The 15,347-nt window shown below is 45.2% G+C and overlaps 1 protein-coding gene across 1 annotated transcript; it reads right to left on the bottom strand.

The window, feature by feature from the left end:
• Positions 1 to 1,090: 1,090 nt before the first annotated feature.
• On the bottom strand, positions 1,091 to 13,551 carry LOC309336944 (zinc finger protein RFP-like). The gene is made up of 7 exons (XM_081853471.1): positions 13,054 to 13,551; positions 10,043 to 10,138; positions 7,042 to 7,272; positions 5,193 to 5,215; positions 4,951 to 5,069; positions 3,554 to 3,580; positions 1,091 to 2,510 (listed from the first exon to the last, which is right to left on the bottom strand). The coding sequence occupies exons 1-7, from the start codon at positions 13,453 to 13,455 to the stop codon at positions 1,963 to 1,965; spliced, it is 1,446 nt and encodes a 481-aa protein (XP_081709597.1). The 5' UTR covers positions 13,456 to 13,551; the 3' UTR covers positions 1,091 to 1,962.
• Positions 13,552 to 15,347: the final 1,796 nt, after the last annotated feature.

The raw sequence follows: 15,347 nt of genomic DNA, 5'->3' as shown, positions 1-15,347 counted from the left end.
CCTTCCCTTCACATTTTGAAGCAACTGTTCCAGTCAATGTCCTTTCTACTCTCAGCATGTTTCAATAGATAAACAAAAGGTTAGTTCTACAAGTCTGCTATTCCACTACTGTATAGTGCACTAAGATCATGGCCACTGGTCCCATCACCTCCTGGCAAATAGAAGGGGAAGAAATGGAGGCAGTGAGAAATTTTACTTTCTTGGGCTCCATGATCACTGCAGATGGTGACAGCAGCCATGAAATTAAGACGCCTGCTTCTTGGGAGAAAAGGAATGACAAACCTAGACAGCATCTTAAAAAGCAGAGACATCACCTTGCCAACAAAGGTCCGTATAGTTAAAGCTATGGTTTTCCCAGTAGTGATGTATGGAAGTGAGAGCTGGACCATAAAGAATTGATGCTTTTGAATTATGGTGCTGGAGGAGACTCTTGAGAGTCTCATGGACTGCAAGAAGATCAAACCTATCCATTCTGAAGGAAATCAGCCCTGAGTGCTCACTGGAAGGACAGATCCTGAAGCTGAGGCTCCAATACTTTGGCCACCTCATGAGAAGTGGACTCCCTGGAAAAGACCCTGATGTTGGGAAAGATGGAGGGCACAAGGAGAAGGGCACAACAGAGGACGAGAAGGTTGGACAGTGTTCTCGAAGCTACCAGCATGAGTTTGACCAATCTGTGGGAGGCAGTGGAAGACAGGAGTGCCTGGCGTGCTCTGGTCCATGGGGTCACGAAGAGTCAGACACAACCAAACAACTAAACAACAACAAATTGACCTCATGGGATGTGCTGTGGGTTAAACCACAGAGCCTAGGACTTGCCGATCAGAAGGTTGGCGGTTTGAATCCCCGCGACGGGGTGAGCGCCTGTTGCTCAGTCCCTGCTCCTGCCAACCTAGCAGTTTGAAAGCATGTCAAAGTGCAAGTAGATAAATAGGTACCGCTCCAGCGGGAAGGTAAATGGTGTTTCCGTGCGCTGCTCTGATTCACCAGAAGCCGCATCCCAGAGTCGGCCACGACTGGACCTAATGGTCAGAGGTCCCTTTACATTTATTGACCTCATAGGAATGTGTGTGTGAAGAACATGAAAAAGTTTGTAGGTTTTTTTCATTTTTTTATTTATCAAAAAACAAACTCTTCCATAGAAAATAACATCAACCGTTGTGCTCTGCCCCTCTCCCCAGCTTGCCGCCTTTACCAGACTGCAACCTTTTCCCCCTAGGTTACCAATTCTAAAGACTCTCCTTTCAAACTCTGATTTGTTTTCTGAACCAACTCAGAACTGCAGGAGGGGCCCCACCCAACAGCTATCTGGTTCAGAATCCCATTCTCCTTGACTTTTCTTAACGGCCCATTCCTTCCTTCTTTTCTTCCTTCCACCATGTAGTTCTTTTATTATTAACATTTTAAAGTTTTTCAGTTGCACAAAATAAAGTATTACAAAATAAAGTGGAAAAATAATGTTGTGGGAGCCATGGCTCGTCTCCCAGGCACTTCCTGGCATGGGGGAGCTGGCCTGGTTTATATTTTAATGCTTGCTAAACCTACTGTCTGGCATCCAGTTCTAACACACCACACACAGATTAAATTCTAAAATTTACTGGATCCAGAAATTTAGGGTGTCTGGCACCTACAAACTCTTAACACTGCAGAGAAAATGCTAGGCTGTCACCTCCTTTCAGGGTGGGGGTGGTAGAGCTGGTGTGGGTGTCATGGCTCGTCTCCCAGGTACTTCTTGACATGGGGGAGCTGGCCTGGCTTATATTTTAATGCTTGCTAAACCTACTGTCTGGCATCCAGTTCTAACACACCACACACACATTAAATTCTAACATTTACTGGATCCAGAAATTTAGGGTGTCTGGCACCCACAAATTCATAACACTGCAGAGAAAATGCTAGGCTGTCACCTCCTTTCAGGGTGGGGGTGGTAGAGCTGGGAGAAGTGAGGATCGTCCTCAGGACTCAACACTTCAGACCAGCTCCCCACCAAACATGGAAAAAGGGCTGGACCTTCTCCCCAGAGAATGAGGCTTGTTGGAAATTGAAAATCAAGTCGTCGGTGTGGGCATTATAGAATTCCACACAGCCCTGATCATAGTCTAGGGACACCCGGATCTTCCTGGGCTCATAGCTCAAGCTCAAAGGGGTCCGCTCAGGGAGGGTTGAAGCCCAGAAGGGATCAGATGAGGCTGACTCATCCTTTCCCTTCCCAATGGCCCAGATCCCCTCAGAAGGAAGCATGCGGACAAAGCCTTTGCGCCTGACAGACTCTTTTGCAACCCCTACGGCCCAGTTGGCCCGTTCCCTTTCCTCCTTCTCCTCTTCCACCTCCACCTCCCACCAATATCTTCCTGAGGTGAATTTTGCATGGCCCAGTGCGTAGAGCATGCTGTCGAATCTCCCAGGGTTGTCCTGAACGTCCTGCATTTCCCTTCTTCTTCTCAAATTCTTCAGGTCCTCGGTTACAACAAGAAAGGGGTGGGCGGTTCCTGGATCCAGAGTGATGCTCACTGCGAAGAAGAAGAAGAAGAAGAAGAAGAAGAAGAAGAAGAGGGGGATATGAGAAAGGAGGTTGGGTGGTTGATGATACCAGGTGAAGGCTCGATCTCACTACTAGAGAGAGACTCGAAAACACTCCAGGCCTGTTTCTGGGGCCCAGCAAAGAGTGGAAAGGACCACTCCTTCAATTACAAGCAGGTTGAGGACAGAGAGGCACTGTGGACCCCCACTCACATATGGATATTTTGGAAGTCCCACATCCCTAAATAATAATAATAATAATAATAATAATAATTATTATTATTATACCCTGCACATCCAGCTGGGTTTCCCCAGCCACTCTGGGCAGCTCCCAACAGAATGCTAAAAGCACAACAAAACATCAAACATTAAAAACTTCCCTAAACAGGGCTCCCTTCAGATGTCTTCTAAAAGTCTGGTAGTTGTTTATTTCCTTGACATCTGAGGGGAGGGTGTTCCACAGAGCGGGCGCCACCACTGAGAAGGCCCTCTGCCTGGTCACCTGTAACCTCACTTCTCTCAGTTAAGGACCCGCCAGAAGGCCCTCGGAGCTGGACCTCTGTGTCCGGGCTGGACGATGGGGGTGGAAACGCTCCTTCAGGTATACTGGGCCAAGGCCGTTTAGGGCTTTAAAGGCCAACACTTTGAATTGTGCTCGGAAACGTACTGGGAGCCAAAGTAGGTATTTCATGACCGGTATTACATGGTCTTGGCGGCCACTCCTAGTCACCAGTCTAGCTGCCCCATTCTGGATTAAGCAGGCACTGACTTTACCACATGTGGAATCCCTGCCATCCAGCATCTTATTTGTTCTCTCGTTAATGAGCCCAATTTCTGTTCATATGAAAGGAAATAAATTGACTTTTCCAGAAGAGGGTTGCAACAAGCCACCCGCCTAAGGCCCAGAGATCCTCTGATGAAGATTGGGTATATAAATTTATCAAACTAAATAAAAGAAAAATGAAGGCAACCAGTTGAAATTGTGAACACTTGCGAACATTTTCTCTTCTTCCATTCCTTACAGATAGTTTACCTTTGTTCGGTGCCTGCATCAGCAGCCCTGTTATACAGAAGAAAGAGCGACTAATTAAAAACGTGGTCAAAAGTCCATCAAGTATATAATTTGTTAACTGTCCCTTCCCCCTCAAGCCCCACCCTCATACTAAATTTTTGGTTAATGAGGCCTATCGTGGATATAATTGGAGGGACGGAAGATGGGTCAGGTGGCCAATTACTCACGGACGAAAAACAAGGATATGCATCGCCTAAAAAGAAAAACAACAACTGTGAATAAAACTGGCACACGTTCTGCTCATAGATCAGCGGTGGATGGCTGCCATTGAGAATGGGGGGTAGGCAGGCATAAAGGCAAACTTTAGATGGCGCCAGAGTCAATGACAAGCAAAGAAAACTATTTCTAGTTTTCTCTCCATCCTCTTCTCCGCTAAGGGCTTGTCCGTACTGTTGTTTAATGTGGGCTGTAAGGTTCCATCAATTCTCCTCTAAATCAGCACCTTCCCACACTTTCGCCTTCCCCAATCCCAGGTTTTCTCATCCCCTCTCCTTTTCAGAGTATCCCTGGTATGTGGCGAAAAAAATACAGTGGTGCCCCGCAAGACGAACGCCTCGCAAGACGGAAAACCCGCTAGACGAAAGGGTTTTCCGTTTTGGAGGCGCTTCGCAAAATGAATTTCCCTATGGGCTTGCTTCGCAAGACGAAAATGTCTTGCGAGTTCCTGCGGGTTTTTCCCCCTTTTCTCCCCCTTAGCTGATCCGCTGATAAGCCGCTTAACAGCTGATCGCTAAAAGCCGCTAAACTGCTAATAGCGCTAATCCGCTAAGCTGTCAATGGGCTTGCTTCGCAAGATGAAAAAACCGCTATACGAAGAGCCTCACGGAACGGATTAATTTTGTCTTGTGAGGCACCACTGTATAATCGCAGATGGATTCTGCGTGACCTTGCCATGTATGTACCAAGATCACAAACACCACTTCCTTGCTTCTTCGCTCACCTGGGGCTTGTTCAGGGAGGGAAAGGCATGGATAACCTATTCAAGGGAAGGGTTTTCAAACACCTATAGGGTAACCACATGCCCCATTAGGGATGGCAGGATCTAGAATCCATCTAGGTTGAAAACAGCATGTTGAGGACGAGGAGGAAAAAATTCCAGACTGAGATCAACTGCATTTTTGTGCTACAAATGGCTAGGTGTGTGCACGGCCAAGGAGGATAGTTGCATCAAAGGAATTCTAGGAAGTGGATGGAATGAGGGAAATGTGGTTCGAGACCCGCTGGATCATTCCAGGTAAGAGTCAGCTCCTCTTTAGCAAAATTCTGACTTTTGCAGCAACCAACAGAGATGCGGAACTGCCTGACAGACGGCGTCCTTCCTCATTCCATGAACTGACCCCCCCGACCCCAAAGAATACCTTTGCATTTCTCCAAGGTATCCTTCAGAAACGAATTTTTCTGAATGTAACTTGTGAGTCTCTCTTCCATGCCTGTAGAGATTCCCAGCACTGTCCGCTTTCTTTTCCACAGCACAAACCTGTAAGGAAGGTGGGTCAGCCTAAGAGATGGTTCAAACAGCAGCAGCAGCAACAACAGCACCAAATGTGAGCGACCGGCCACTGGAAAAGGATAGGAAGGAGACTGAGAAAGAGCCACGTACCTGACCACGCAAGTCCCAAGGCCCTGAAAGAGAGAATGAGAGAAATGGGTCTCAGCTGCACAGGCAGAACACAAACAGGGCATTTTGCTCTACAGTGGTACCTCGGGATGCGAACGGGATCCGTTCTGGAGCCCCATTCACATCCCAAACGGAACAGTGGGACGGAGCAGTGAAACCCGGAAGTAACGCGCTCTGTTACTTCCGGGTTGCCGCGGAGTGCAACTCAAATGCGCTTGACTCAAAGCACATTCAACTCGAAGTATGACTGTATTGGATATTACTTTTCTTGGAAGGCTCCATGCACACAATATTATAAAAAGGTAAAGGACCCCTTTACCTTTACCTTTACCCTTTACCTTGATGCTTTTGAATTCTGGTGCTGGAGGAGACTCTTGAGAGTCCCATGGACTGCAAGAAGATCAAACCTCTCCATTCTGAAGGAAATCAGCCCTGAGTGCTCACTGGAAGGACAGATCCTAAAGCTGAGGCTCCAATACTTTGGCCACCTCATGAGAAGAGAAGACTCCCTGGAAAAGACCCTCAGGTTGGGAAAGATGGAGGGCCCAAGGAGAAGGGGACGACAGAGGACGAGATGGATGGGCAGTCTTCTCGAAGCTACCTGCATGAGTTTGACCAAACTGCGGGAGACAGTGGAAGACAGGAGTGCCTGGCGTGCTCTGGTCCAGGGGGTCACGAAGAGTCGTACACGACTAAACAACTAAACAACCACAAAGGACCCCAGGACGGTTAAGTCCAGTCAAAGGCGACTATGGGGTTGCGGTGCTCATCTCGCTTTGAGGCTGAAGGAGCCGGCGTTTGTCCTCAGACAGCTTTCTGGGTCATGTGGCCAGCATGACTAAACCGCTTCTGGTGCAAAGGGACACCGTGACAGAAGCCAGATCACACAGAAACATTATACATTCAATGGACACAGAGACTGTATTTTCTTCTATCAAGTAGTCCATACACAACCTGGACCTATTACACATTCGGTGCCCTGGGAAAAGCGCTTTTTCACAAATCAGTTTCGTTCTCAAAATAAAAGCTTAACGCAGATCAATTCTGCGTTACCCGCCCCCTCCATTTGAAAATGGACAGAGGCAGCCCCAGCAATGGGGGCTGGGACCTGCCCAATGTCACTGTGGCTGGGTGTACGCCAAGATTTCAACCCCCAATTCCTTCTTCATTCACCTGGGATATGGGGCAGGGAGGAAAAGCCATAGAGAACCTAATTCAAGGACAGCATCTTCAAATGTGTATCAAGTAACCACACCCACTTTTGGGGATGGAAGGTTCTAGAAACAACCTGGACTGAAACCAGCATGTTGAGGATGAGCATGCATGGTTCCACGCTGAGCAAAAGCTACTCCATTGCGCAACAAACGGATAATAAGTTTGTACAGAGCCCAAGTGTCCTCCCCAGGTGTTATGTACTGAGTTGAATAGGATCCGAAATGCAGCAGTCTGATTGGTCCTAGAGCAATAGGATCCAAAATGCAGCAGTCTGATTGGTCCTAGAACAATAGGATTCAGAATGCAGCAGTCTGATTGGTCCTAGAACAATGCAGCGGTATGATTGGTCTGTAGGAGCCACCCAATCCAGCTCCAGGTGGAAGTGAATCCACAACCTGATTGGCCTACGGGAGAATTCCGGAATTAGCCAATCACGTGCAGCCCATTGTGTAAATAATGTATATAAAGCAGATACTTTGGGGGAACTTTCATTCATTCCTCCTCACCACTATGAGCTGAATAAAGAGCATGAAATCCACTCTCGACTCTGAGTATATTTCACTAGGGACCCATACTCCCGGGATCAGGGAGCTGCCTTTGTGTTTCACTGTCTCACCTGCAGGAACTGAAAAGGCGGCAGTTGGCGCTTACTTTCCATGTCTATGATGTGGCTACTGAGAAAGGCGATATCCTGTGAGAGCTTGACGATATTACTTTCCTTTTTCTTCTTCATCTCTTTCTCCAGATCCTCCAGCTCGGTCAGCCAAAAGCGCTGCAGCTCATGCAGAAAGTTGTGCATTTGCTCAAAAGCGCCCGTGATCTTGTTCTTCTCTTCCTCTAGCTCCGCCTGAAGGGGAAATAGAAATTGGGGAGGGAGTAGATGTGGAAGCTGAGTCCCGTTCAAGGGAGAATAGCTACAGGCCTGCGACGGATACTGCAAAAGAATTCTACACATAATGCTTCTTTAACGTACCACAGTGCAGTAAATTTCCACAGGATTCTTAAGAATGAACCTTTTTTTCGTTGGTGGTACAGTGTTACCTCGGGATAAGTACTTAATTCGTTCTGGAGGTCCGTTCTTAACCTGAAACTGTTCTTAACCTGAAGCACCACTTTAGCTAATGGGGCCTCCCGCTGCCGCCGGAGCACAATTTCTGTTCTCATCCTGAAGCAAAGATCTTAACCCGAGGTACTATTTCTGGGTTAGCGGAGTCTGTAACCTGAAGCGTATGTAACCTGAAGCGTATTTAACCCGAGGTACCACTGTACTGACTTTGGAAGGGGGACACCACAGAAATTTTTCCGTTGCCAGATTTACCATGGAGCTTATGGTGCAAGCTGGGGGGAAAGGCTCTCACAATAAATGAAAAAAATTACACACAGTCATACCTCGGCTCCCAAATGCCTTGCGAGTCTAATGGTTTGGTTCCCGAACGCCGCAAAACCGGAAGTGACTGTTCTGGTTTGCAAACGTTCTTTGGAACCCGAACGTCTGACACTGCCAATCGGAAGCCGTGCCTTGGTTCCCGAACGTTTTGGAAGTCGAACGGACTTCCAGAACGGATTCTGTTCAACTTCCGAGGTACCACTGTACACACAATACACTCAATAGATAGATAAATAGCAATATTAGAGATTAATGATATACATTAATCTTGGGAATGCAACAAAATTAGAATCAGGTAACTGGTAAAAATGGCCACTCGGTTCACCAATGTTTATGTGTTTATATTTTGAATTAGATATATATGGGAGCACCAAAAATTTTTAAGCGACTCCAAAGGTCTTAATCCAGCCCTGCAAAGGCTGCCTGCCATAACATTGCTCCCTCATGTTATCCCTGTCTTTGATTAGAAGGGCTCAGGTGGTCTTGGTGGCAGGGCTGGCAAAATGACCTAGGCCGGCCCTGCTTTAAGGTATCCTGGACGCAAGATGTTCAGGGCTCTTCGTATTAACACAGGATCACACTGAGCCAGTTGCAAAGGGGCACCCAGCACAGATGTGTTGTTTTTTCCCTGACGGCGGATGCACAGCAACTTTATTGAGCTCTAAGGCAGAAACGTGAACACAACCAGAGGCCTTTCTCCTTGGGATAATAGGTTCTGAAATGCCCAAGAAAGATGTAAAGTTATTTTTGTATGCCACAACCGCTGTGTCAGGGAACTGCCATCGGAGCTCCAAGTGGTGGAGGGGCTCCAGGATGCCAGGAGACCCTCGGATGCTGAGGAGGGAACCAGCAGGGGGAGAGGGAGAGTTTCAGCGGAAACAGAGTCGGAGGAACGGCTCCGAGACACTTCCAGTGAGAACAGCGGGGAGAGCTCAGGACCTCCTCTTGGGACGCCCACTTTGTGCAGGAAGCTGTCACGTAGAGAATCAAGGCGTAGAGTTTCTGTCAAAGAACTCTTATGTTGGAAGAAATTCCGGAAACGCCCACTGACGGATTCTGCCAGCGATTAAGGCAGCCATGCACAGATGGCTCCGCGGAGAGGGGGAGTTTTGAAACTGATTACCAGACTCTGAGAGTGTAAGCGCTCACACACAAGTAGCCCCATATCTCATCACACGCTGCTTGAATTCTTATAGCTCAGAAATGGAAAACACAAGAATTACCAACTGTGGAAGAATGGCAGATGAAAATGATGGAATATATGGAGCCGGCTGACCTTACTGGAAGAATCCACGACCAGAAAGAAGAGGAACATCAAGAAGAGTAGAAGAAATTTAGAGACTATTCGAACAAATATTGTAATATTAAAAATTAGAAACTAAGAAAGAAAAGTTAGAAACTAAGAAATTAGAAAGTAAGAGTTGTAAAATAACTGAGATCTGAACTTTAAGAAAAGTTAACAAATTAGAATTTAATTGGAATATTGTGTTTTAATAATGATATTGGAAAACTGCTACATTTAAATACAAAGAAATTCAGAAGGGAGGGCTCAGAGGAAGTCGAAATGATGTTAATGACGCTAGAAGTTTAAACGGTCAATTAATTTGTGTGGTTTGGGTGTTTGTTAATATGTGTTTTTATTTTTCTTGTTATCTTTTTTGTTTATATTATTAATTTTGTCCCTTCAGTTTCTGTTGTAATAGGTGTTATATTTGCTAGAAACTTAATAGGAAAGGTAAAGGGACCCCTGACCATTAGGTCCAGTCGTGACCGACTCTGGGGTTAAAGACTCTGGGCTTATCTCGCTTTATTGGCCGAGGGAGCCGGTGTACAGCTTCCGGCTCATGTGGCCAACATGACTAAGCCGCTTCTGGCGAACCAGAGCAGCACACGGAAACGCCGTTTACCTTCCCGCTGGAGTGGTACCTATTTATCTACTTGTACTTTGATGTGCTTCCGAACTGCTAGGTTGGCAGGAGCAGGCACTGGGCAATGGGAGCTCACCCCGTCGTGGGGATTCGAACTGCCGACCTTCTGATCGGCAAGTCCTAGGCTCTATGGTTTAACCCACAGCGCCACCCGTGTCCCTAGAAACTTAATAAAAATCATTAAAAACAAACAAACGTGAACACAGCCTGATACATCTGCCAGCACACATATCCAGGATGACAGAACTGTTGGCCAGCCAGGACTCATCCCCAGTGTGGGAACTATAACAGCAAAGACCTACCGGAAATGCCTTGAGCCTCTCTTCTTCAGCCAGTTTCCATTCCCTAACCACTTGTCTCTCTTGCACCAGAAACTGCACCCGAGTCTGGATTCCTTGCTGTGGAAAACAAAATGAGGCTTTTTGACCTGTGAGAAATGAGCCAGTTTGATGCCCAGACACAATTCCCCCCACAAAATATTGGATTTATTTTTATTTTTGCAATAAGGAGAGTGACAAGGAAATGGACTGGAAAGCATGGGATAAAAGTCATCAAACTTCCCCAGAAATAAACCAGAATTAACGCTAATCAAAACAAAATAAAAAAATTCCTTCCAGTAGCACCTTAAAGACCAACTAAGTTAGTTCTAGGTATGCCTAGAACTAACTTAGTTGGTCTTTAAGGTGTTACTGGAAGGAATTTTTTTATTTTGTTTTGACTATGGCAGACCAACACGGCTACCTATCTGTAACTAACGCTAATCAAATAGCCTCCGAACAAATCATAATTAATGCTCAACAAACAAGTCATTTGGAAGTGCCTTATATCCAGTCTTTATTGAGCATTCATTTTTATTCATTTGTGGGGTATGTGTACATGCTATTAGTTTTTTGTGTTTTTTTTACCACACTTTTCAAGAACCCAGTTTAGCCCCACAAGCTTCCTCATTTCAGAAGTTTGATGGGTGTGTGGAGAGAGAGAAAGAAAGGGTCTTTTTGCTGTTGTCATTATCCCCATTTAAAGTACTGCCATACCACTTTAAACAGTCATGGCTGCCCGCCCCCCCCCCAAATTATTGGAGCTGTAGTTTGCTTAGGGTGCTGAGAGCTGTTTGGAGACCCCCTCGTTCGCCTCTCAGAGGTACAATTCCAGACGTCTAAAATGCCTGAGGGGAAAATTCCTTTAAAATATTTTTGGAGATTTTGCCAAAAAAAAAAACCCCAACACCTCAACACCTTTGTGTCCAGATTTTCACTTTTTTGAAATATGAGAACCCTAGTTTAATAACCAATCCCTCTTCCCTGGGAATTTTGAGAACTGTAGCTGTGAGGAGAAGAGCGAGTCTCCTAACAACGCTCAGCACTTTTTACAAGCTCCAGCCCCCAGAACAGCCATGACTGTTGAAATGGTATTAAACGCATAGTGCTCCAAATGTGCAGGTGGCGCCATTGTGAAATAATTAAGAGTCAGAAATCCTTGCCAATATCTTATTTATTAATTCCATTTATAAGTGGAATCCTTCCTCTCGATTCCTTCCATCACCAAAGATGTATTAGTAGGCTCCGCACTACATAACACACTGGCAATTAATTATTACATCTACAGTGGTACCTCAGGTTAAGTACTTAATTCGTTCCGGAGGTCCGTACTTAACCTGAAACTGTTCTTAACCTGAAGCACCACTTTAGCTAATGGGGCCACCTGCTGCCGCCGCGCCGCCGGAGCATGATTTCTGTTCTTATCCTGAAGCAAAGTTCTTAACCTGAAGCACTATTTCTGGGAGTTTGTTACCTGAAGCGTATGTTACCTGAAGCGTATGTAACCTCAGGTACCACTGTATTAAATTTAAACGCTACACTCCGCCTGAAGATTTAAAGATCACAGGGCACTTTACAAAATAAAAACATAGAATTAAGCCGCAAAATCAACAATACCACTTCCTACTGATAATAAATCCATCTTTGGAAACCGCTAACCAGTGATGGTGAAACTCGGCCCTCCAGCTGTTTGGGGACTACAATTCCCATCATCCCTGACCACTGGTCCTGTTAGCTAGGGATGTTGGGAGTTGTAGTCCCAAAACAGCTGAAGGGCCGAGTTTCTCCATCACTGCACTAAACCTTTTGCCCCGGCATTATTCTCGGGGTGAAGTGTGCTGTAGCTCATCTTTTCTCATGCTAAAGGACAGACACGCACTTTGGAGGTGACTCAGCTACCCCCTTTTAAGCAGAAGCTGCTAATGGAAAAGGCTGCTCCAGTTAATCATAGGAAATAAACAACAACACTTCCGGTCTTGTTGGGAAAGCTACCTTAAATATCTTTTCCAACTCATTATAAATCAATCTCCCAAAAGTCCTTAGCTACTTTGCACGTCCACCACATGTGGTAAAAGGAGCCTTCTATTTCTTCTTTTTTTAAAAAAATGTATGTTTATTAATTTAAAATAAACACATTTATGAAAAAACAGACATATATACAGGTAAACAAACATACAATCAAACAAACAAACAAATAACAGAATGATCAAACAAACCACCACACTATAAGATATAAGAAGATTAATATAATTCTCATCGTATATACACTCCTGGTATTGAACACAATTATAAAACTTACAGAGAAGAAATTTAAAACTGACTTCCAATTAATCTCACTGTACTTTATCTATCCATTACTTTATACCGCCCAGTTACATATTTCTTATATAATTTCTTTGTACCTCCCTACAAACTTTTATTTATGCAATACTTCTACTTCTTTACATTTCCAACAAAGATCTGACGTTGATTTATATACCGTATTTTTTGCTCTATAAGACTCACTTTTTCCCTCCTAAAAAGTAAGGGGAAATGTGTGTGCATTTTATGGAGCGAATGCAGGCTGCGCAGCTATCCCAGAAGCCAGAACAGCAAGAGGGATTGCTGCTTTCACTGCGCAGCGATCCCTCTTGCTGTTCTGGCTTCTGAGATTCAGAATATTTTTTTTCTTGTTTTCCTCCTCCAAAAACTAGGTACATCTTGTGGTCTGGTGCGTCTTATAGAGCGAAAAATACAGTATATTTTGGCTAATTTGCTTGGCATTAGGTACCATCTATACATCATAGCACGGTGGGGATTAAAGCTAGACCTCTGAAGCACATCTCCCTCCTCAAAGAATTCTGGCCGCTATAATTTACCCTACGCAGGGTTACAACTCTCAGGAACCAACTACAATGCCCAGAATTCTTTGAAGGGGAAAATGGGCTTTCCAGGTAGAGTGCTCATGCAACCTAAGACACAGTTCTGAGAACTGATGCTTGAAGAAGATTTCCTACCTTCATCTGCTGTGAAATCCGGTCCAGATTAATCAAGGCGTGTTCGCTGTGCTCTTGCGACCTCTTGCAGACGTTGCAGATGGGGGCTACACAAACCCTGCAGAAAAACTCCAAGGGCTCCCCATGTCTCTCACAATCGGTTGTCTCCGCCTGAGAGCTGAGCTGCTTGGCTATTTCCACCACGTTGGCCAGCTGCCGGTTCGGCCTGAAGCTGGTTCTCTGGGCCACTTGCCTGCAATTGGGGCACGATGCTGGTCTTTGGGTTTCTTTCCAGCACATGGCGAGGCAGGCTTTGCAGAAACTGTGCCCACAGTCCAGAATCACCGGGTCTGTGAAATAGTCCAGGCAGATGGGGCAGGAGGTTTCGTCCAGGAACTGCCGGGTGAGGAGCACGGTTGCCATGTCTGCTCCGCTCTGAAGCAGAAGGGAGAAAGGGAGGATGTTTTGCTTTTGGTTTCAAGGCACCGACTGTTTCCTGGAACTGCCAGGCTCTCCAGCATGAGTCATCCCAGATTAAGTGTTCTAAGCCACATCCCTTCATATTAAAAGGTGGGCGTTGACAGTTGCCAAAGATTCGTTCAAAAGCGCAGTGCTTTTTTCTGGGGGTATGCAGGAGTATGCATACCCCTAAACATTTTGTGAATCTACGTCTGGCCTCATTGAGGGGCAGTATTTCAAAATGAGTAGGAAAATGAGAGTACATTTAAACTTTTTTTTTTAATAGAAAAAAAGCCCTGCAAAAATGTATGCCACCATAGAACAGCTTACCGTCTCCAATCAAACCATCCACCTGACAATAAGACTTACAAAATACAGTGGTAACTCGGGTTAAGAACTTACCATATTTTTCGCTCTATAAGACGCACCAGACCACAAGACGCACTTAGTTTTTGGAGGAGGAAAAGAAGAAAAAAAATATTCTGAATCTCAGAAGCCAGAACAGCAAGAGGGATCGCTGCGCAGTGAAAGCAGCAATCCCTCTTGCTGTTCTGGCTTCTGGGATAGTTGCGCAGCCTGCATTCGCTCCATAAGATGCACACACATTTCCCCTTACTTTTTAGGAGGGAGAAGGTGAGTCTTATAGAGGAAAAAATACGGTAATTCGTTCCGGAGGTCCTTTCTTAACCTGAAACTGTTCTTAACCTGAAGAACCACTTTAGCTAATGGGGGTCCTGCTGCCGCTGTGCGATTTCCGTTCTCATCCTGAAGCAAAGTTCTTAACCAGAGGTACTATTTCTGGATTAGCAGAGTCTGTAACCTGAAGCGTATGTAACCTGAGGTACCACTGTACAACATTTGACATGCGTTTGCGTCCGTTATTAGCTTATTGTTGATTCTGATTACTTTTTGAATGCTTTAAATAGCTGTTTGTACTCATCATTTTATCGTTTTTACAAAACCACTTTTTTTTTTTAACCATCAAGACGTATACAGTGGTACCTTGGTTCTCAAAATGCCTTCGTACCCAAACAACTTGGAACCCAAACACTGCAAACCCGGAAGTAAGTGTTCCGGTTTGCGAACTATTTTCAGAAGCCAAACGTGCTCCATTTTGAGTGTTTAGGGGTTGTTTTTAAAAGTCTGGAACAGGTTAATCCATTTTGCATTACTTTCTATGGGAAAGCGCGCCTAGGTTTTGGAACACTTTGGTTTTGGAACGGACTTCCGGAACAGATTAAATTTGAGAGCCAAGGTACCACTGTACACATTTTATGAAATAAAGCATTACAGTGGTACCTCAGGTTAAGTATTTAATTCATTCCGGAGGTCCGTACTTAACCTGAAACTGTTCTTAACCTGAAGCACCACTTTAGCTAATGAGGCCTCCTGCTGCCGCCACGCCACTGGAGCACGATTTCTGTTCTCATCCTGAAGCAAAGTTCTTAACCTGAAACACTATTTCTGGATTAGTGGAGTCTGTAACCTGAAGAGTATGTAACCTGAAGCATATGTAACCCGAGGTACCACTGTATACAGATTGCAAAGAAACAATATTAAGGTGTCCAAACCGACATAAATGGAAAAAATTAAATTAAAGCAGGCTAATTTAGCTGAGATTCCTGCATGGCCAAGGGGGTTCAGCTAGACGGCTCTTGGGGTCCCTTCCAACTCTACAATTCTCTGATTCTCATTTGTCAACGCATGGGAGAAATGCTTTCGGCCAATGTCAAAAAAGCTTTAGATGGGACATTTTAATACGAGCAGTGGGTAAAAGCTGATTACAGTGGTGCCCCACAAGACAAATGCCTCACAAGACGGAAAACTTGCTAGATGAAAGAGTTTTCCGTTTTGGA

This window comes from Podarcis erhardii, assembly GCF_964252035.2.
Source record: "Podarcis erhardii genome assembly, chromosome: 2".
NCBI classification, from domain to species: Eukaryota; Metazoa; Chordata; class Lepidosauria; order Squamata; family Lacertidae; genus Podarcis; species Podarcis erhardii.
Note: the sequence above shows the minus strand (reverse complement) of the source record. Positions and strands in the feature narration are given on the sequence as shown.

Excerpts from the sequence above, each read along its gene's own strand:
- LOC309336944 (XM_081853471.1), bottom strand. The coding sequence starts at position 13,455 with ATGGCAACCGTGCTCCTCACCCGGCAGTTCCTGGACGAAACCTCCTGC. Across the intron at positions 3,581-4,950 it reads TACCTTGGAGAAATGCAAAG|GGCTGCTGATGCAGGCACCG; the intron begins GTATTCTTTGGG and ends TCTGTATAACAG. Across the intron at positions 2,511-3,553 it reads GATGCAGGCACCGAACAAAG|TGAGCATCACTCTGGATCCA; the intron begins GTAAACTATCTG and ends TCTTCTTCGCAG.